At 33.5% G+C, this 21,969-nt stretch overlaps 1 protein-coding gene across 1 annotated transcript; it reads left to right on the top strand.

Moving 5' to 3' along the window:
- Positions 1–20,289: 20,289 nt before the first annotated feature.
- Positions 20,290–20,893, top strand: LOC114389825. Its single transcript, XM_028350552.1, has 2 exons — positions 20,290–20,473; positions 20,637–20,893. The coding sequence occupies exons 1-2, from the start codon at positions 20,290–20,292 to the stop codon at positions 20,891–20,893; spliced, it is 441 nt and encodes a 146-aa protein (XP_028206353.1).
- Positions 20,894–21,969: the final 1,076 nt, after the last annotated feature.

The raw sequence follows: 21,969 nt of genomic DNA, 5'->3' as shown, positions 1-21,969 counted from the left end.
CCTCCAGCTTGTCATACTTTGTCCAGAAAGGAGAAGATTAGTTTCTGTCAATGTCTGCGCCGTGTCAAAGTCCCACAAGGATACTCTTCAAATATTAAGAGCCTTGTGCAGTTGAAGGATTTGAAGTTGGTAGGGTTAAAGTCTCACGATTGTCACGTCTTGATGCAACAATTGTTACTGGTGGCCATACGAGACATTTTGCCTAACAAAGTCAGGTTAGCCATAACTTGCCTGTGCTTTTTCTTCAATGCCATATATAGTAAGGTTGTTGATCCTGTGAAGTTAGATGAGCTGGAAAACGAGGCTGCTATTATACTGTGCCAGTTGGAGATGTATTTTCCTCCTACTTTCTTTGACATCATGCTTCACTAAATTGTTCATCTGGTTAGAGAAATCAAATGTTGTGGTCCTATTTTTTTGCGGTGGATGTACCCGATTGAGCATTACATGAAGATCTTAAAAGGGTATATGAAAAATCTACATTGTCCAGAAGCATCTATTTTTGAAAGGTACATTACAGAAGAAGCCCTTGAATTTTGTTCAGGGTACATTGAAAAGACTAAACCTGTTGGGCTTCTTGAGTCTCGGCATGACGACAGAGTGAGCGGTAAGGGTTCAAGAGGACTGCAATGTATCACTCCAAGTGTATAACATTTGTTACAAGCTCACTTGTATGTGTTGAATAACAATAATGAAGTATTGCCATACATACTTCAGCATGAAGGTTTAGTCAAAGAAAGTAATTAAAAAATGTCAAAGAATTGGGTCTTGAAAAAGCATAACAAGACTTTCCTTGATTGGTTTAAAGATACAATCTTTGTTGATGAAAATACTTCTGAAACGTTAAGAAAGCTAGCAGATGGGCCTAAAAGAAATGTTATAACTTGGCAAGGATATGACATAAACAAGTATTCCTTTTATACAAAAGCACAAGACGAGAAAAGTACAATGCAAAATAGTGGGGTCACCCTAAGGGCTGAATCTCAACACTTTGCCAGTGTACATGATGACAATCCTTGTGTAGCTTCCATCCCTTACTTTGGGTTCATTGAAGAAATTTGGGAGCTTAACTATGTCAAATTTATTGCTTGTGTTTTCAAATGTAAATGGGTTGACAACAACACCGGCGTGCAGACTGATGATGTGGGATTTACGTTGATAGATCTTAAGAAACTCACTTACCAGAATGACCCTTTCATCATGGCAGAACAAGCAAAATAGGTATTTTATGTTCAAGACCCTTGTGATGAAAAGTGGTCAGTAGTTCTACACGGGAAAACAATTGGTGTTAATGTAAAAGATAATGATTCATACATTGAGACTTATGTTAGTCCTTTGTCCATACAAATGTTGCCTAACATCGTCGAAGAAGAAGAAGCTAACAACGTTCATGCTAATCGTAATGATCATGATGAAGTAGAATTAATTAACATCGTCTAATGTAATTTTTTTATTATGCGTGCAATGATTTGAGTCCATTCATTTACATAACCAATTACAGTTTTTTTTATAATGTTAATTAAGTAATGTTTTTTTCTCTGTAGGCATATGGCTACTCCATCCAACTCTCCTCCTCCCACTCCTCCTCCTACAGAAGCAACATCATAGTCGTCGTCTACTTTGAAACGGACAAGAAAAGCCACACGACTACGTGCATTGGCGACTAGACCAGCTGGAGTTGATAGACCGGTGGTCCACGTCAATCTTGCGACCGGGAAGGCCGACGTGACACACGAGACTTGGAAGCAAGTCCCTGCTGCTCAGAAGGATTTGATATGGGAGGATATTCAGGTATTTTAGTTTTCATCTTGCATATTGTTTATTAGCCAAAAAATTTCATTTATTAACAATAAAACCTAATTTATTGTTTGTCAGGCTGAATTTGATATCTCTGAAACATCTAACATTAGGACAAAGAAGAAAATACTTTAGACTGTGGGGGAGTGGTGGAGACAGTTTAAGTTTGACTTGACGTCAAAATGGGCACTTGCAGTCGACAAGGACAGTGTCGATGACACTGTATGCGAAAAATACGGCATTAACAAGGAGAAATGGGCCCAATTTTGTCAGAGCCGCAGAGACCCCTCGTGGGAGGTATGTACATTGTGATTTTCATTCTTTTCAAGTTTAAATTCACTTCTTATAATACATTGTAATCATGAGTTTCATTAATGTTTAATTTTTGCAGGATGTGCGAAAAAAGGCACAGGTCATCCAGAAGCAAAACAGTGTCCCCCACGTGTTGTCTCGTGGGGGTTATGAATATTTAGAAAAAAAGCTGATGGATGAGAAGAGAAAGAAAAAACAGGAGGAAGCTACTCAATCCAGAAGCACTGAGGCTGTGATTGATCCTTCATCTCCCATCAGATGACACGTGAAGAGGAAGATGACCCGCACAAAAAAAAATGGCCAGATGACGTTTGAGGCAGCAAAGGAAATTGCTGAGAAGATTGTAAGTCACTTTTAATTAATAATCGTAATTAGTTATGTTTATTTTGTCCCAATGTTTGGCGTGCAAATGTGTTCTGTACAGGATTCATTGGAGGAGCAGGCATCACAAGGTTCGTTTGTCCCCCATGGACGTCAGGATGTCCTGACTGCTGCCATTGGATGACCAGAACACCCTGATCGTGTGCATGCTACTGGAGCCGGTGTGACCATCAAGCAATACTTTGGACCGGCTCAACGGACCTCCCGCACTTCTTCCTCCATCGCTCCCGAAGAACTAGAGCAGCTGACTCAACAAATCAAGGACTAGCTAGAGGAGTCGATCACAGAAAAAGTGACTCGGCAGCTGAGGAGTTGTGTTGATTCCTCTGCAACCGATCCAGACACGGGTGACTCAGACAAATTCAAATTGTACATCGAAGAAAATCCTCCTCGCCTAGTTGCCTTAGGAAGAGTTTATGAGGGATCCACAGTCGTTCACAACATCCTTTTGTTGCATGATCAAGTGAAGGTTGGTGTTGAGGAGGTTAAAGATGCAGATGCTCCCATTCATGTACCCACTGACAAGGTTATTTTAGTGGGGTAGACACTTAACACCTTCCTTGTTTGGTCGACACATCTCGTCAAGTGTTTATCAGAATAGGTATTTTACTCTCATTATATGCTTCTTTTTTTCAATTGAATTGTTCAATGTAATTAAATTATGTTAATTAACTATGTTGGATAAACAGGGAGCTATGGGACCAGCAAAACCTACAGATAGGCCGGATCTTGAGGTCAAGGATCCCCTATATCTAATGACATTGACCATCCCACAACTTTTTTTTGAAGCCGTTGCAGGTTATGTGGGATGCTTCCCTATTCGGGCTGTTTAATTTAGACTTCCCTTTGTACATAAAGCATGAAGATCTGTCTGAAATAACACACGGTGGTCAATGTCTCAACATCTCTGTTATACAGCTGTGGATTCTGTAAGTCAATTTAGATTATTATTAATTACCTAAGTTATTGTTTTAAATTCATACATAATTTAATTTATGTTAACAACAATAGGCATCTGACTGAGACAAGTATGCGATTAGGGAATTCCGATGTGTATGGATTCCTTGAGCCACAGTGCATCCAAAAATCTTTGCAATCGCAGTTTGAATCAGAAAGTTACATCAAGAACTGGATGCAGAGTTCAAAATGGGATGTCTACCTAGGAGCCTACCTGAATGGGTAAGTAAAACTAAATAAATGAATTTAAATAATGTATAATACTAAAATAACCTATATTGGTCTCCACTACAGTGCACACTGGCAAATGGTCATCATTTTGCCTAAGGAAAATCTTGTTGTCCGGTTTTGTTCCTTGCATAATAGGCCAGACAACTATCTGAAAGGAATAATTAACAGGTCAATGTTGTTTTTCAATACATTTGCATTAGTATTAGTTAGCAACATCAATATTTTCATGTTCCTTGTATTCAACAGTGCTTTGAAAGAACTTAACGATACTCCACAACCTAAATCCAAAGCTGCAGGTGCTAAGTGGATTGTTGTTAAAGTAATTAATTTAAACAATGTTTTTACTTATATATATTTTATGTCTGTGTACACTAATATGTAGTTAACGTTGAATATCTAAATTTCATTATGTATTTAGTGTAATAAACAAAAAGGAAGCACTGAGTGTGGCTATTACGTGATGCACTGGATGTCAACTATAATCTTAGGAAGTTTCAGGAATAATTGGGAAATGGTAATTGTTTATTTCATACAAATTTAATTTTCTTATCATTGGTATTATATTATTAACTTATGTTTTATTTTATCATGCAATATTTTAATGATGTTAGACCACTGGAATTAGACACATTGAAGGCGCTTCGCATCCAGTGGGCAAACTATTATCTCAAAGTTAGAAATGAAACTTAGTTTACTAGCTTGTAATTTTAGTTAGGATGTTAGACAACTTTGTAGTTTTAGTTTAATTAATTAGTTTACTACCTTGCGTTACATTTTTTACAATTGATGTAACCTTTTAACATTAATTGAATATTCTTTATTCATGATTATTAATAAATTCTTTATTGATATATAGTTATCAATTGATTTTTTACAATTGATAGTTTACTAGCTAGCTTTCTGCCGAAAAATGTTTCAAAAAATAATGCAAATGATATATGTTGTGTTGTGTGATCTGATTTCATATTTGTAAGTTAATTTTTGGGTTTATTGAAAAAACAGATAGTGTATTAAAAAAATTCCTAATAACAACATCGATTTTTTTAAAAAATTGATGTTAACTATTTATGTTGTTCATTAACATCGGTTTTTGTTGAAAATCGATGTTAATGTATTAGTTAACATTGGTTTTTGTAGAAAACCGATATTAACTATTAACGTTAACATTGGTTTTTGTACAAAAATCGATGTCAACTTCCAACACTGCTATGAACATTGATACCTTTTTTTGTGTAATTCTTATTATATAATATCGGTTATTTAAATCGATATTATCATTTTTTTGTTAACATCAGTTTTCGAAAACCAATATTAACGTTAATATTTTCAACGTCGGTATCTTCAACATCAGTTAATAACCGATGTTAAAAGTCCTAAATAACTGATGTAAAAAACATATTTTCTAGTAGTGAACTCACACTTGAGGGGGAGATTGTTGGAGGACAAGTGTGAGGTAAAGTTTCACATCAAATAGGAATTAGAAGGTTGAGTACCATATAAGTGAGGATAAGACCCATAAATATTAGCACACAAACTCTATCTATGAACTGTACAAAACACACGACTCCTCAATTGTTCTCAAAATAGTTTTATCTCGTCACGCTTGTGATTGAACTCGTTGGGTCCCTACAGTGGTTCCTATCATAATACTTTTCGCGCATTAACTCATCGCCCTTAAAGGGACTTAACATTAACTCGTCACCCTTAAAGGGTCCTATAGTCGTGTGATTGTACGATTCATAGTTCACAACTCAATGCACACAATATCCCAATGCACATATGTATTGCGAGTCAATGCATACTCAATTTATCACATATATTTGATCTCAATCACAATGGTATAATCTCAAAGTAGTATGTTATCACACCTCATGAATCATATACACTTTACCTATGAACTATGCAATACACACGATTTCTCAATTGTTCTCACAATGATTTTATCTCGTCGCACTTGTGATTAAACTCGTCGGGTCCCCATAGTGGATCCCATCACAATACTAATTGCGCAAAAACTCATCACCCTTAAAGGGTCTTACAGTTGTGTGATTGCACAGTTCATGGCTCACAAATTAATATACACATCTAAATACACATATATTTCACCATTGATCACAGGTTCAATTTGTCACTTACTCACTTGTTGTTTTCCTTGAATTCTAAGCTTGTGGATCTTTGTTGTGGTCTCCTAAGGAAGACATCATTTAAGTCCTTGTCCCATTCCTTTTTTATGATCTTGGTTCTAAAAAATGAATGAGTTAGATATGTTAGGATAGGATGGATCTCAACCTATGTCAAAGTGTGAGTTTTTTACTTTTGCATAAGGACAAGAAAAGTTCAAGTTTGGGGGAGTTGATTATTTCCAAAAATACTTAATTGAGACATGTGGATTTAGGCAATTATCTCATCTTTTTCTTATTTAGGACTTTGTTTATGCCCTTTTTATGTAAACTTTTAATTTATAGTTTGCTCTCTTTAACTTGTCACTTTGCTATATCTCATATGCTTATTGATGGATTATTTTGTAGGAATTTGAAATGGATTGAATTGCATTATTGGAGCAAGGTTCAGTGAAAGCTTGAAGTGGAAATTACAGCTCAAATGTACATAATTTAGTATTGGAGGGCCCAAATTGAAATTCCTTTTTGGAGAAGATGAAAAAAAACTGCAAGGAAAAATCAACTGTAGCCAAATAGCTTTTGGCTTAAGCTGAATTCAGACAGAACTGCACAAACGTACTATATGTTTAAGCTTGAAGTTTTTGGCTTAAACAAACCCTCACTTAAGTGTAGGTTTTTGGGACTATATAAATAGATTTTCACGATCATTTTTTAGGGAACGTTTGTCACTTTGTAAGAATAGCTCCTTTACTAAAGTTCTTCTTCTCCAACTTTTTTCTTTCGTTGTTCTTCCATCTTTCTTGCTTGCTATTCATGGATATGGGTAGCTAAACCCTCCATTGTTAGGGTTATATTGTATTCAAACCTTATGCTCTCATGTATTTCTTTTGAAATAGTGTTATATATTTATTTTGTTCTTTAATGTTAACTTTTTACTTCTATGCTTCATGCTTATTATGTATTGGCCACCAGTAGCTTGATTTTTAGATGATATTGTTATTGGAAAATACCTTATTTATCTTAAAGTGTGGTAAAATGCCCATTAAATCTCAGAGATAGGAATAAGATGGTGGTTAATGGTTATTTTTGTCACTAAACTTAAAGCAAGTCTCTTTGTTAAATGTGCAAGGGATTGACATTTAATGGAGAAACTTAGGTCTTTTCACCTAAGAAATTAGGATTAGAATATTGTCTTTGAATTGAGATTGGTATTATCATTGGATTACAAGTTGAGTATCATGTTTTAGTGTAAAGAGAGTTTGATTCGGTGAAATCCAATCTCGACAACCTTCATCATTTGAATTTTATATCATTTTATTGTGTGTTTATAAAAAATCCCAAAAATATTGTAACTTATAGCTTTGTTCTGGTTCATCTTTATGGTTGAATGCTATGTTCAAATCATCATTCTTTATTTGTCTGTTTAGGTAGTAAAAATTAGTGATATTTGCTAAGTATTGTGCAAGTCTTTGTGGAAATGATAACTCTTATTTATCGAATACTACTTAACGACTTGGTATGCTTGCCAATAAGGCCTTGACAACGGCACCAAAAAACTTGTTGACTCATTGGCAAGCATCCCCGACAATGACTAAGTATTGTTCAAGAAATGAGGTTTGGAAATAAGAAGCATACTCTTACTGGTCCTTATAAAATCGTTTGTATTTGGTGTAGTAGTCCCATAATTTTGTCATTTGGTTTTCTTTACTGGCAAAATTGTTGTTTATCATCATAGGCAATCGTCTCACATTATTATCACTAACATGGATATTCGAGTTTGTTGTACACTCCATGTCATCTTTTTCATTTGGAACATCCCTTTGCTCAGCATCTTCATGCTCCACATTAGTAGGGCACATGTCATCCTTCTTATTTGAAACATCCCCTGGCTCTACATTAGTCTCTTTATTCGTTTCCTTTGAGCAGGGGTCAAATTGCTATTTATGTGAACCAATTCTTTGGTATACCCACATGTCTTATGCGTATCTAAAAAAAAAAACCATTGTTACAATCATCAAATGACGATAAATTATTATAAAATCCTTAAGTGAAACACATTAACAACATTAATTACATACCTTTTTAGAGTTAGCATCATTATCACCCTGCATTTGTTTTGTTTATTTCATGGCCACTTTTTGCTTTTAATTGATTGAATGAACAACTGATTACCTTTCAAATTAGAGACATAAATATCAGTTAATCAATAACTATATTAGTAGAATTCAAAATTTTCAATATATCATTGAAGCAAATTTTACAATATATAAGTATACCATGATTAAATATTCAATGGAAACAAGCATATTGTGGGGAACATGGGAAAAACTTCAAGACAAACCTAGAAAATCGTTTGTCCACATTGGAGAAACTTTATGCATGGAAGAAAAAATTGTATAATTGAAGATGAAGACAGGTTACAAGCTATTTATGAGATAAAGTTCAAGAGACTGAAAACATTAGATAATCTAGGAGTTAAATCAAGTATAATTGATGCTACTAGGGCATCAATAAGGAAGTTGCAAAAAAAAAATCAATATTTGCATCATAACTATTGAAACTATAATAGGAAGAATACATAAATTGAGGAATAACCGATTGCAGCCTCAACTTGCAGCATTGATTAATGGATTCATAAGAATGTGGAAATCCATGCTGAAATGCCACCAGAAACAATTTGGAGTTATCATGGAGAGTAAAAATTAGTCTCTAAAGATTAACATGGGTCTGCAATGAGAAGAAGGTCGTAAGGCAATTGTACAAGTTGAAAAGGAGTTTTTCAATTAGTGCAATCAATTCAACAATTGGGTTAAGACTCGAAAATCTCATGTGAATAATTTCTATGAGTGGCTCATAAGGTGCCTTCCTAATGAACTTGAAGAGACAACTGATGGCATTGCCTTTTTCTTTCCAAGTCAATTTGATGCTCCACTAGTTTTCATAATTTGCAATGATTGGAATCACATAATGAGTAGAATTTCATAGACAGGGGTGCTAGAGGCCGCGCATGAATTTACTCTAGAACTACATGAGTTATGGGAAATGCAAGATAAAGTGCAATGCCAAAGAATCAAAGTAGAGTATCTTAGAAATGACTTTGAGAAACAACTTATTTGCGCATAGACATTGGATGCTCGGAATATGAGCATAATAAAGTTTAGAGATAGCTTGATTCTAATAGCGATGCTTCACCACTAGATGATCTAAAAGTGGATTTAGATTCTATGAAGAACTATAAGTAATATAAATTAAAAGCAACATAGTTATTATTTATGAAACAATATGTGTGTATGCCACACTTGTGCTCGTGTTTGGCATTGTGGACAATTAGGTATGCTTCAAAAGCAATAAGTTTGATACGTATATTATACTATATAGAATACCAGATCATTTTAAGAATATATAAGCTTATAATAAAGACAAGACACACAACAATTTGTAGGTTACAAAAATAAAAATTTAACCCTGACAAATGCACAAAATGGAGACATGTTCTTGTCCATAATTACATTAATAAATTTTCACCAAAAAGTTATCTACAACTAACAACAATGTCACCACAAATTGGAAAGAAGTGTCAAGAATGATGATCCAACATACAAGTTGACAAAGAGTTACCATGGAAGTTAGTACTTAGTAGTAGTATAAAACATGTCTAGAGATTTTATGAAAGAGGAAGAATTGATACATATGCACCCACAAATTATGGCATAAATCAATATAATTATTTCCTTTCAAGAAGAATAAGAAAGATTCACAAAGTTTAGATACCTCACATCTATCATATCCAATCATTTCAAAGGTTTCCAAATCCCAAAATTTCATTGTTCTATTTGCAGCTCCTGCAAAAAAATTTGTGAATTTCAATAACTTAGCTCAAGAGGGGAGGACTAAACAAGCCTTAAGACCATTTACTTTAGCCATATTCCTACACAATGTGGGACATCTTAACATAACACTTGTACAAACATTAAGTTTATGGAAATTTTGAAGGTAGAGAAGACACAACTATAGAATGCATTACAATTGACACTTTGCAAAACCATACAACACAATTTACATCCCCAATACTTGGTAACATCTAATTGATATCAATAACATACATGTGGAAGTTTCATAGGTTGAATCTCTTATCATTATGAGACTTATCTCATTGACATTAAATAAAAGACCTAAAGAAGGAAAGAAATACATTTTCCTTGTTTTCTAAAGATTTAACATTAAGATGGATTATATATAAATACAAATGCTAGAAGAAAAGTTCACTATTTAATTTAGGGCTTAGTAAAATTAGTATAAAATGAAGAGCAGGCCAAGAAAGGAGGTTGGGCAAGGCATAGTGCAATATGCCTTGTTAGATTTATGTTTCCATCAATTAGCTATAACAAATATGTTAGACAATATCATGCTTATCCCATGCTTTAAATTTGAATTTGATTATGTTATTAATTGCAATCACATATATATGATTTATAGGCCGGACACAATTCATGATACGATAAAAATAATAAATCACAGTTAACTAGGAAAATATGACAATTATGTTTAAGTCCTTAATTGATAGGTTTTCTACAAATGCATGCTTCGCGTTATATGTTCATCATATAAAATATCTGTGAATGAGATATTTGATATACATGAAATTAGAATTAAGCTAGCAGCTTCTAAACCTTAGTCATTTATTGATTGATTGGTTGTAACTTGTATAGGTGGACTACATATGTTGCATATGTATAGGAAGGGGTAGGATCTTATCAAGAGGAAGCAAGGAAATTTTGTCAGTTTCAAGAATGATCTAGTCAACTAAAATATGCTTTAAATTCTTGCAAATAAAACAAAGGAAACAATTGTACCATTCATAATTTTGTAATATGCACTCCATGACAAAGAATACTACTTTAACACTCTGACTCAATAGGCAATAAACCTTTTATTCAACACTATATGTTTTTATACAAAAACGTTTTTTACCATTATGTTTATCATATCCAATTATGAAAATAAACACAATTTGTTCATGTAACTATGTCAGCACGACAAACATATTATTGTCAACAGAAAATTCAACTGAAATTTATGATATTTCAACCTGACTAAATTAATCATACTAACATTGTAACATTAGATCTCAATAACTTAATAACATTAAAGTTAAACTTGAACACATAAAGCACTCTTAAAGAAACATTGTACAACACATAAACATGGGAAATGAATTAGATATGAATATGTTAATCAGACAAGTATTATAATTCTCTATTTGTACATGTGGTCCCCTTGAAATTTTTTTAATTGTAAATTTTTGTATGTATATTAGATAATTTTTTTTGCCAATCTTAATTTGAACCTTGGGTTGAGAATTGCCATTTTCTTTTCTCATTCTTAGTTTATGCCTTCTTCAGTGTTGTTGGACGATATCTTGTGTTGTTGGGTTGTTTAACCCATAGAAAAAAATATTAGGTAATTATTTTCATGTAGTATTTTATTTGGAATTTGACTATAAAAATATTATATTTATGTGTTGTTTATATTTTATATTTTTTATAAAACATGTTATTCTTTTTATAGTCTTTCTTATGTAGATAATAATATTTTTTAAACTTTAAAGATATAATATGAGTATCATTTATATTCTTTTTAGTAGTCTTTTCCATTATTTAAAATGATTGTAATTACTATCAAATAAATTTATTAGTATTTTTTAATATTGATTTCATTATAATTAATTTAATAATTAAAGGGTATTAACTTTTGTTAACGGGACACATTTGACTACTCGAACACAGAGGCACGTCAATAAATATTCTCTTTTTCTATATTATTACATGTTAGTCTTTTTTATTTTTTAACATTTTCCATTAAATTCAGAAGGACAATATTATTAATAATAGTAATTATATTATCATTGCATACTTTACAACTATTTTATATTTATTAAATGTAATGAACATTTAATATTTCATGCTCTGAATTTATAAAAATAAAAAAAGTATTATTATTATCAAATTCTGAATTTATAAAAGTAAAAACATATAATGTTGAAATTGACTTTTTATATAATAATTTAAAATAACTCTGATTATTGCTTTTGTTATTAATTTATGGTTATAAAAATATGTAATAATTATTATTAATGTAGTTTATGCAATTTTCTATAAAAAAATAAAGATAAAATGAATATATATATATATATATATATATATATAATTTTATATTAATTTATTTTAAATATCACTTCAAAATAATCTAAATATCTATAAATAAATCTAAACTGTTCACAAAATTTATTTTAATAATTAAATTAAAAATAAATTTTATATATAATATTTTATTTCTTAATATATATATATATATCCTTAGTTATTAGATAAAATTTATGAATTATTTACATTTACCTACATGTTTTTAAAATTAGTACTTTCAGTTATTATTTTTCATAAAATATATTTTGAAGTAATTATTTTTAAAAAAAATAATAAATTTCAGAATAATTATTAATATAATATTCAATTTTATTATTATATTTAGTATTTTAATAAAATCACATAATAAAAATTAAATATATTTTCATTGGAGAATTAATTAATGGTAAGAAAACAACTAATAGTGCATTATTATTAATTTAATTTTAATTATTATAATAATAAAATTTAAAATATTATTATGATTTTGAAAAAAAATTAATATGTATATATATAATAAATTATCATTTAATTTTTATCCTTAATTATTAATGTAAAAGAAAATTGTATCTTAAATAAAATCTTACTACCTAACATAAAATAATAAAAATTAATATTTAATCATCAAAATTATATAATAAATTACATTAATGTCAATAGTTTAGAAATATTAAATTCAATCTGACGGTTATTATAAAATTGAGTGATTGACCTAAGGGCTACAAAAATTATAAATATACCAATTAACAATAAACTATTTTTAAAAATTCCGATTATCCAATTTTTAAATTTTTTATAATATATCAATTAACAATAAAAACACGATTATGTTGCATTTTCAGAGGGGAAAAAGATAGGGAAGGAGTCATTGAGTCCTTCCCAGAGAACAAGAAGCTAGGGCACGTCCATTAGAGGGAGGATCACCCATTTCCTCTGCATTTTCTTCCATCTCCTACCACAATCTTCATCCTTTGTTGTATTTGTAAGCCTCTCGTGACAATGAAATGCTAAACCACCCATTGGTGGGAGCTTAACAACCAAACACTCTTGATGTAATGATTATTACTATCTATTTATTGTTATTTCAATTTCATTGTCTTTTTTCTGTGCTTATTTTCATGTTTGTGCCTTGATCATCCATGCTCGTGTTATGTTATAAGGTTTAGGCATTGAGAAATATTTATCTCTTAAGAATTGGAAAAGAACATCTAAATAATTCATCTTTAGGGATAATAAAATGGTTTTATTTAGCCTATTTTATGAATCTATATTTATAATGCAATTTATCTAGTTTATCTCTTAAGGGATTAGGGGAAAAATTAGGTAGATTAGGCTACTTCGTGTGAGGAATCATGACTAAAATATATGAATATATGTAGGTGATAATTGAAATAATATTGAATAGAAAAAAATCATTAACGTTTCATCAAGAGTAGTTTTGGTAGGCTAAGCCCCTAACACACCTGTAATTCTGCATCGACCGTCACATTACTGCTTTGAGTGTTTATTTTTCTCGACCTTGCACATGCTAGCTTATTAGTTTAATTTTATGTCAAATTTACATTTAATGTCACTCGTTACAAATACTTGAATCAATTCATTAATTGCTTAAAAATTGGATATACATAAATTCGGAGTACAGTCAAAGTCCCTGTGGACTCGACACTCGGACTTCTGTTTTAAGATACTACTTGGATGAATTGGTACACTTTCCAATGAGTTAACAAGTTTTTGGCTCCGTTGCCAAGGACTTTGTCCTTTGTACTTGGTAGTTTGCATATTCCAATTTTAAAGCAATAATTCTTTTTTTTAATTCGTTAATTAATTCTATTTTGTAATTGATTCTTTAACCTTGTTAACCTGTTCTATAGTTGTTTTCCTTCTTGTATGCGAGGTAAAAGTTTTGAGGATGACCTTGTTCCATTGAAGCCACTGTGAATGTATGTATACATGATTTTGATGATGTCAAAGAAGAATCTAACAAGGTTACTTCAAATGATAAGCATTTGCTTCAAGAATAATTCAAGATTGCTTCAACAAACAAAGCCTTGTTTCAAGATTCACTAAAGACCAAGCCTTGCCTTAAAACAAAGTGCTTTCAAGACATGCAAGGCTCTGGTAATCGATTACTAGGAAGTGTAATCGATTACCAGAAGACAGGGTTGAGAAATAGCTGTTAAAAAATGTTTTGAATTTGAATTTTCAACATGTAATCGATTACCATATGTCTGTAATTGATTACCAGCAACGGAACTTTGGAAATTCAAATTGAAAAGTCATAACCATTCAAATTATAACTGTGTAATCGATTACACAAACATTGTAATCGATTACTAGTGGAAAGTTTTTAGAAAATCTGCCAACAGTCACATCTTTTCATTAGATTTGTGAATGGCCATCAAAGGCCTATAAATAGGTGACTTGGGCACGAATTTTATGAGAGAGTTTTGATTGATCAAAATGTTTTATCCTCTCAAAAGATTGAGAGAGTTTTGCTTGGAAAAAATGTCTTATCCTCTCAAAAGACAATGAGAGAGATTCCAAAAGAACTTCGTTGTCAAATGCTCTCTCAAAAGAAATCCTTGACCAAACACTTGCAAAATCTATAAGGATTCTTACATGATCTTCATTGTAATATTCTTCTCTTGAAGAGAGAATTCTTCTTCCATTCTTCTTATTCAATGAGATTGGTTAAGAGAATGTAAGTCTCTTATTGTAAAGCATCTGAACACAAGGGATGGGTTGTCCCTGTGTGGTTCAGACTTTGTAAAGGATTTTACAAAGATAGTGGAAATCTCAAGTGGGTTGCTTGAGTACTGGACGTAGGCACGGGAAGTGGCTGAACCAGTATAAAATTGTGTTTGCATTCTCTCTTCCCTTATCTTATTTATTTTGTTGCAATCAATTGTGTCTTGCATGTTTAAAGAACATTGTTAAATTGATTGTTGTTGCTTCTTCTGCATTCTAAGCCTATCCCTCTTAAGATTATTGAGGCCACAAGGTCCAACAGCCACTTGTAGGAGAAACAACGCTGCAAGAAGAAGAAGAGAGCAATAAGAAGGGTGGGCAAATCAAGGAGATCGAAGAGCCTCATCCTCTAGATCATCCTCAACCTTTCCTATGGTCTTTGAGGAATCAATGGTGTCCAATCCGTAACACATTTTTGAAGAACCTATAATGGCATAAGATCGGCCTCCGAGGTTGACTTTGGAGGATTATTCTAGCTCCTCAACACCACAGTATTTCACCAGCATAGCACGACCGAAAGTTCAAGCGGCCAATATTTCATATCCCCACTCTCTCATTCAGTCGATTCAAGGAAATCTTTTCCATGGTCTACTAAATTTAGACTCGTATGATCATCTTGCTACATACATAGAGACATGAAATACGATGAAGATAGCAGGTGTTTCGAGAGATGCCATCTGCCTCAATTTGTTTTCTTTTTCCTTAGCCGGTGAAGCAAAGAGATGGCTTCACTCATTCAAGGGAAATGGTTTATGAACTTGGGAAGAGGTGGTTGAGAATTCCTTCAAGAAGTACTTTTCAGAGTCCAAGACCGTTGAGTGGAAGGCTGAAATTTCATCATTTCACCAATTCCCTGATGAAAATTAAGTGAAGCTCTAGACCGCTTTCATGGTGTACTTAGAAGAACTCCTACTCATGGGTTCAGTGAGCCTATCCAGTTGAACATATTCATTGATGGCTTACGACCCCATTCCAAGCAGCTTCTTGATGCTTCCACCGGTGGTAAGATTAAATTGAAGACCCCTGATGAAGCTATGGAGCTAATAGAGAATATGGCAGCAAGTGACCATGTCATTCTTCCTGATAGAGCTTACACACCTACAAAGAAGAGTCTTCTTGAGCTTATGTCTCAAGATGCATTGTTAACTCAAAGCAAGCTCCTAGCCAAACAGATTGAAACCTTCACAGAGACTTTGAACAAGCTCCCTCAACAGTTGCATGTTATGCAACCTACTTCATCTTCTGTGATGCAAGTTGGGGGATGCAACATTTGTGGTGGAACCCATGAGTCAGGCATGTGCATGGCTCAAGAAGATGCATCTAAAGAGGTCAATTATATGGCTAATCCAAATCGCCAAGGGTTTCACCATGGGAGGAATTCAGGGTACCATCAGGGAGGAAATTTCTCTTAAAATCAAGGTCATGGTTGGAGATCCCACCCCGGAAATAACTTCAACAAGGATGAAAAAGGTTCGTCTAATTGGCCTCCTAATAAGGGACCTAATTTGTATGAGAGAAACACCAAGCTGGAAGACACCTTGACTTAGTTTATGCAAGTCTTAATGTTAAATCATAAGAGCATAGAGTCAGGCATCAAGAATCTAGAGGTACAGGTGGCCCAATTAGCCAAGCAATTGGCTGAAAAATCCACAGGGAACTTTGTGGCCAATACTGAGAAGAATCCCAAAGAGGATTGTATGGCGGTCCTCACAAGGAACAAGAGGAAATAGGGCATTGAAAAAGAAAAGAGAGCTGAGGGAGAAGTGGAGGATGTGAGTGATAAGGAAGGAGATGATAAAAAGAGAAAAGAAGAGGCTGAAAATAAAGAGAAAAAATATGAGAATGGAAAAAATGAAAAAAATGAGAAAAATGAAAAAGAAAAAAATGAGTGTAAGAAGAGTGGTGATGAGGTCTTAATCTCTAAGACCAAGAGTCAGTTAGCTAGGGAGGTCAGAAAGGAGGCACTATCAGTCCTAGTGAAAGAAGCCTCGTATCCCTTAGTGCCATCAAAGAAAGAGAATGAGCGATATTTTGCTCATTTTCTTGACATATTCAAGAAGTTGGAGATCACCATTCCTTTTGGAGAGGCCTTACAATAGATGCCTATGTATACTAAGTTTTTGAAGGGCCTCCTCACGAAGAAAGGTTGTGAATCATGCAGGTTTTGATGATGCCAAAAAAAATTTACTTGATAATGGTCGTCATCATAAAAAATGGGGAGAATGTGAATCATCCAAGTTTTGATGATGCCAAAAAGAATTTACTTGATAATGGTTGTCATCATCAAAAAGGGGGAGAATGTAAATGTATAAATACAGGGTTTTGATGATGCCAAAGTGTAGACAAAGGATCAAGCCGATGTTTTGATGATGCCAAAAGATCACATGCGTCTCAAAGCTTTATTCAAGACAAAGAAATTAAAGATATTTAAGATGGATGATCAAGACAGTCTATAGAGTCTTAGAAAGGGTATATTAAATAGGAAGAGAATTCCAATTGAAGTAGCAAAAAGTTTGGCCAAGAATTTTTAAGTTAAAAAGTCTTTTTCAACAAATTTACTCTCTGGTAATCGATTACCAGAGGATGTAATCGATTACCAGTGGCCAAAACTAATTTGCAACAGCTATTAAAATTTGAATTCAAAATTTGCACTGTGTAATCGATTACACATATATGGTAATCGATTACCAGCAGTTTCTGAACGTTTTAATTCAAATTTTAAAGATTGTAATCGATTACATATATACTGTAATCGATTACCAGAGCAGATTTTCAGAAAATATTCTCAACAGTCACATCTTTTTGTGTGGTTCCTGAATGGCTATCAAAGGCCTATATATATGTGACTTGAGACACGAATTTACTAAGAGTTTTTCAGAACAAAAAGGTCTTATCCTCTTATAAAGCAAAATCGTTTTATCCTCTTACAAATTCTTTGGCCAAATTACTTGTGATTCAATAAGGAATTATTTGAGTGCTCAAATTGTTCAATCTATCTCTTTCAAGAGAGATTTCTTCTTCTCTTCTTCTTCATTCTGAAAAGGGATTAAGAGACCGAGGGTCTCTTATTGTGAAATAATTCTAAACGCAAAGGAAGAGTTGTCCTTGTGTGTTTAGAACTTGTAAAAGGAATTTACAAGATAATGGAACTCTCAAGCGGGTTGCTTGGGGACTGGACGTAGGCACAAGGGTGTGGCCGAACCAGTATAAATCTGAGTTTGCATTTTCTCTTCCCTTAAATTCCTTTATTTATTATTGTTTTATATTCATATTCAAATTGTTCTATTTGAATCAATATTTAAGAAATTCATTATTAAGGGAATTCATAACTTGAATAGAAAGTTAAATAGAATTTTTAATTGGGGAAATAAGTTGTAATATCTTAATTCAACCCCCCCTTCTTAAGATATCTGAGGCCACTTGTCCAACACAAAGTATATTCAAACAAGATTGCTTCAAGAAACATTCAAGGCTAAGCAAGCAAAGATTGCTTCAAGATTAATTCAAGGCAAAGTGAACAAGATCAAGTAAATCTAAGATAAGAACTTAGTAAGTTTGTTTAAAGAATATCAATTTGATTGCTTTAGTTTGGCCTCAACATCTTTAGTATCAAACACTCTTTTATCAAAGGCTAAATCAGTTCAAAAAAATATTTTTGAACTGGTAATCGATTACCAGACTGTGTAATCAATTACCAGAGAGTTCGTGAAGATATTTTTGACTGACGACACAAAACTATTTGAATTTTGATCTGTGTAATAGATTACCAGAATCCTATAATCGAGTACCAGTGAAGAGATTTCAGAAAAACCTTTGAAAAGTCATGACTCTTCATAAATATAACTGTGTAATCGATTACCAGAATCCTGTAATCGATTACTAGTGAGAAAATTTCAGAAAAGCTTTTTGAAAAGACATATCTCTTTGAACCATTTTGAAAAGGCACAATGGGCCTATATATATGTGTGTCTGACTTCGAAAAGAAAAAAAAGATGTTCAAAGAGAACTTAATTGTCAAATGCTCTCTAAACAACTATTGGCCAAACACTTGCAAATCTATTGAGAATTCTTCTAAGATCTTCAATTTGTATCTTCTACTCTAAAGGAGAGAAATCTTTCTGTTTATCTCATAATCTCAGTTGTAATCAAGAAATTGTTTGTCTCTTGGATTGTGAGAATATTGAACATAAGGGTAAAGGATCCCAAGGCGTGTTCAAAGACTGTAAAGGATTTACAAAGATAGTGGAAAATCTCAAGTGGGTTGCTTAAGGACTAGATGTAGGCATGGAAAGTGGTCGAACCAATATAAATTCAGTTTACATTTCTCTCTTCCCTTATCTCAGTTATTTCATTGCAGTTTACTTTGTCTTTCATAGTTAAAAGAACATTATTAAATTAATTGCTTCTTCTTCTTCTTCTTCATTCTGAGCCTATCATATATCATTTAAAAGGGGGTTAAAATTTGTTAGTGAGAAAATTTTGAAACTTAATTCACCCCTCTCTAAAGTTATTGAGGTTACTTGTCCAACAAAGGTGACAACTACGAAATCTGAGTTCATTTGATAGTCAATTTTGGCTAATAATGATTGTAATTTCTTCACTTTACTATTGTTTTTAATGAAATAATGAAGAAATCAACATCTTTGCAATTTTTTATTAGCAGAAGTCAAAAGAAGAAGATTTCAAGTGCTTTAGAGGAAAAATTGATGCAAAAACTGAAGAAAAAGCCTTGAAGAAAAGTTGGAAGAATTGAACAGCTTGCTTAGCACGAAGAAAGCCCACAACGAAGCCCAAAGGCGCGCTTGGTGCGAAAGCCGGTGTTAAGCATAAAGTGAGCCTGAAAAGTAAGCTACGTGGAGCCTATCTAAGGAGGAGGAAGCATAAGGGAAAGACACACCAAAAGAGTATTGATTCAACAATTAGGAATCTAGAGGTACAAATGGGCCAATTAGCTAAGCAAATGACTGAAAGACCCATTGGAACCTTTGGGGTCAATACTGAGATGAATCCCAAAGAGGAATGCAAGGTAATTTTCACTAGGAGGAAAAGTGCTAAGAAAGAAAAGAGAATTGAGGAGGATCTGAGTGATGAGGAAGGAGAAAAGAAAAAGAGAGAAGAGGGAGAAAAGGATAAGAGTAAGGAGAGTGGTGATGAGGTCTCAACCACTAAGACCAAGACCAATAGCCAGTTAGTTCGGAAGGCTAGAAAGGAGATACCCTCAATCCTAGTGAAGAATGTTCCATATCCCTTGGTGCCATCCAAGAATGAAAATGAGCGATACTTTATAGTAGATGCCTTCATATACCAAATTCTTGAAGAACTTTTGCACAAAGAAAGGGAAATATATCAACAATGAGAGCATAGTGGTAGAGGTCAGCTGCAGTGCAATGATCTAGAGGAAGCTACCACATAAGCTCAAAGATCCAGGAAATGTGACCATCCCATGCTTTATTGGGGACGTGTCCATAGGGAAGACTCTCATTGACCTAGGAGCAAGCATCAACTTGATGCCCCTGTTCATGTGCCAACGAATTAGAAATTTGAAGATAGCTCCTACGAGGATGACACTCCAGCTAGCAGATCATTCCATCACAAGACCATTCGGGGTAGTTGAAGATGTCCTGGTCAAAATCCACCAACTCACTTTTCCAGTAGACTTTGTAATCATGGAAATTGAAGATGTTAAGATCCCATTGATTGTAGGTCGTCCATTCATGCTGACTGCAAAGTGTGTTGCAGACATGGGTAATGGAAACTTGGAGATGAATGTGGAAGACTAGAAAGCCACCTTCAACTTGTTTGAGGCAATAAAGCACCTAGTAATAACAAGACTTGTTTTAAGGTAGAGGAAATTGAGCAAAAAACTAATCTTGTTGGGGGCACTTGAATTCAATGTTTCTATAAGAAGATGAAACCAAGCTAGTTGTGAATCCTGTAGAATCTTCTAGTGTCTTCATGGGGCCAAAACAGGTCAAGACCCGAGCCATTCCAGACATTCCAGCAGCTCCTCCACCAGCGGTCCCTCCTCTAGACATCTCTCCTCCATCTACCAGCCAGACCTTTATGCCTTTTTCTCTGTCGGAGAAACTCCTCCCTATGTTGCATAACCTCTACCATGGCCAGTACCTACAGATGCAGAGCCTCCACCATCTCTCCCTCCAGTAGCCGGTGATGACACTAGAGGCATTCCTAGCCCAGGATGCTTGGCCAGGAGTCCAACTTCCTTCTGTTAGGGAGGTGACACCTCTGGTGTTGCTAATGATGACATCGTAGATGTAAAAACTGATGATGATTATACTGCGGATATCAGTGATGCTCATAGAGCTTAGGATCTAGGGCCCACATAGGATTGAGGCCATTATGACCAAGATTTTTTTTTCTTTATATTTTTTTTCTTTAATTTTTCTTTTTCTCTATTTTAATTTTAGCAGTTAATTCCAGTAGTTTAATTTCATTCATTGAATAAAAAATTGCATGACAGAGACTTAGGAAATCATTAATTGGCCACGACTTGTTCTAGATGAATTGATGAATGAGATATATTGTGTACTGATTGAGAAAATTCTGATTCCTGTGTGAGCAGGCGTTATTGTGAGTGATGAAGTATGAATCGAAAGCACAAGAGTGAAGATCTTAGCATGTATGAATGGAAATTGTGGTATGGTAAGCTAAGTACTTTATAAATGTTCGGTGAGTTGTGCGAACCTTTGATTGTGAAAGAACGGCTGTCTTTAAACTTTCTGATTTTGCATGATTCGTAGTTTGTTTGAGTATATACAAAATGTGGAAATGATCAAGGCCTTGTTTGTATTAAATTGTTTCAGCCACTTAGCCAGATAGCCACCCTGTCATGAATTAATACATCCATTGCACCCTGTTGAGCCTAAAGTGAATAAATTGCCATTGAAACCTAAGCCGAATGAAAGTGATATTGAATAACTACCCTATCTTAGGTTGTAGGAGAACACTTATGGGTTAAGAAAAATTTGCCCCTAATTTGAGGGAGGATTCTTGGGTGATTTTTGTTGCAGGGACATTAATAATAGCACATAAAAAAAGGTAAATTGCAGCATGTGATTAGTTGCTACAGTGCCATTGTTAGTTCAAAAGAAAAAAGAAAAACAGAAAAAGAAAAAAATGTATTTCAAATAAAGAGATGAAAGCAACTAAGGGCCAAATTTTTTTGTGTGTTGTTAATGGTAGAAAACATAGAAGTTGGGGCTGTGAAATATTAGCCAATG

Source organism: Glycine soja, chromosome 16 (genome assembly GCF_004193775.1).
Source record: "Glycine soja cultivar W05 chromosome 16, ASM419377v2, whole genome shotgun sequence".
NCBI lineage: Eukaryota > Viridiplantae > Streptophyta > Magnoliopsida > Fabales > Fabaceae > Glycine > Glycine soja.
This window is presented reverse-complemented; position numbering and strand designations above follow the sequence as displayed.

What these genes read in the sequence shown, in the direction of transcription:
- LOC114389825 (XM_028350552.1), top strand. Translation starts at nt 20,290, where the DNA reads ATGACACTCCAGCTAGCAGATCATTCCATCACAAGACCATTCGGGGTA. An exon ending in AAAGTGTGTTGCAGACATGG is followed by an intron (nt 20,474 to 20,636) that starts GTAATGGAAACT and finishes TTCTATAAGAAG; the next exon opens with ATGAAACCAAGCTAGTTGTG.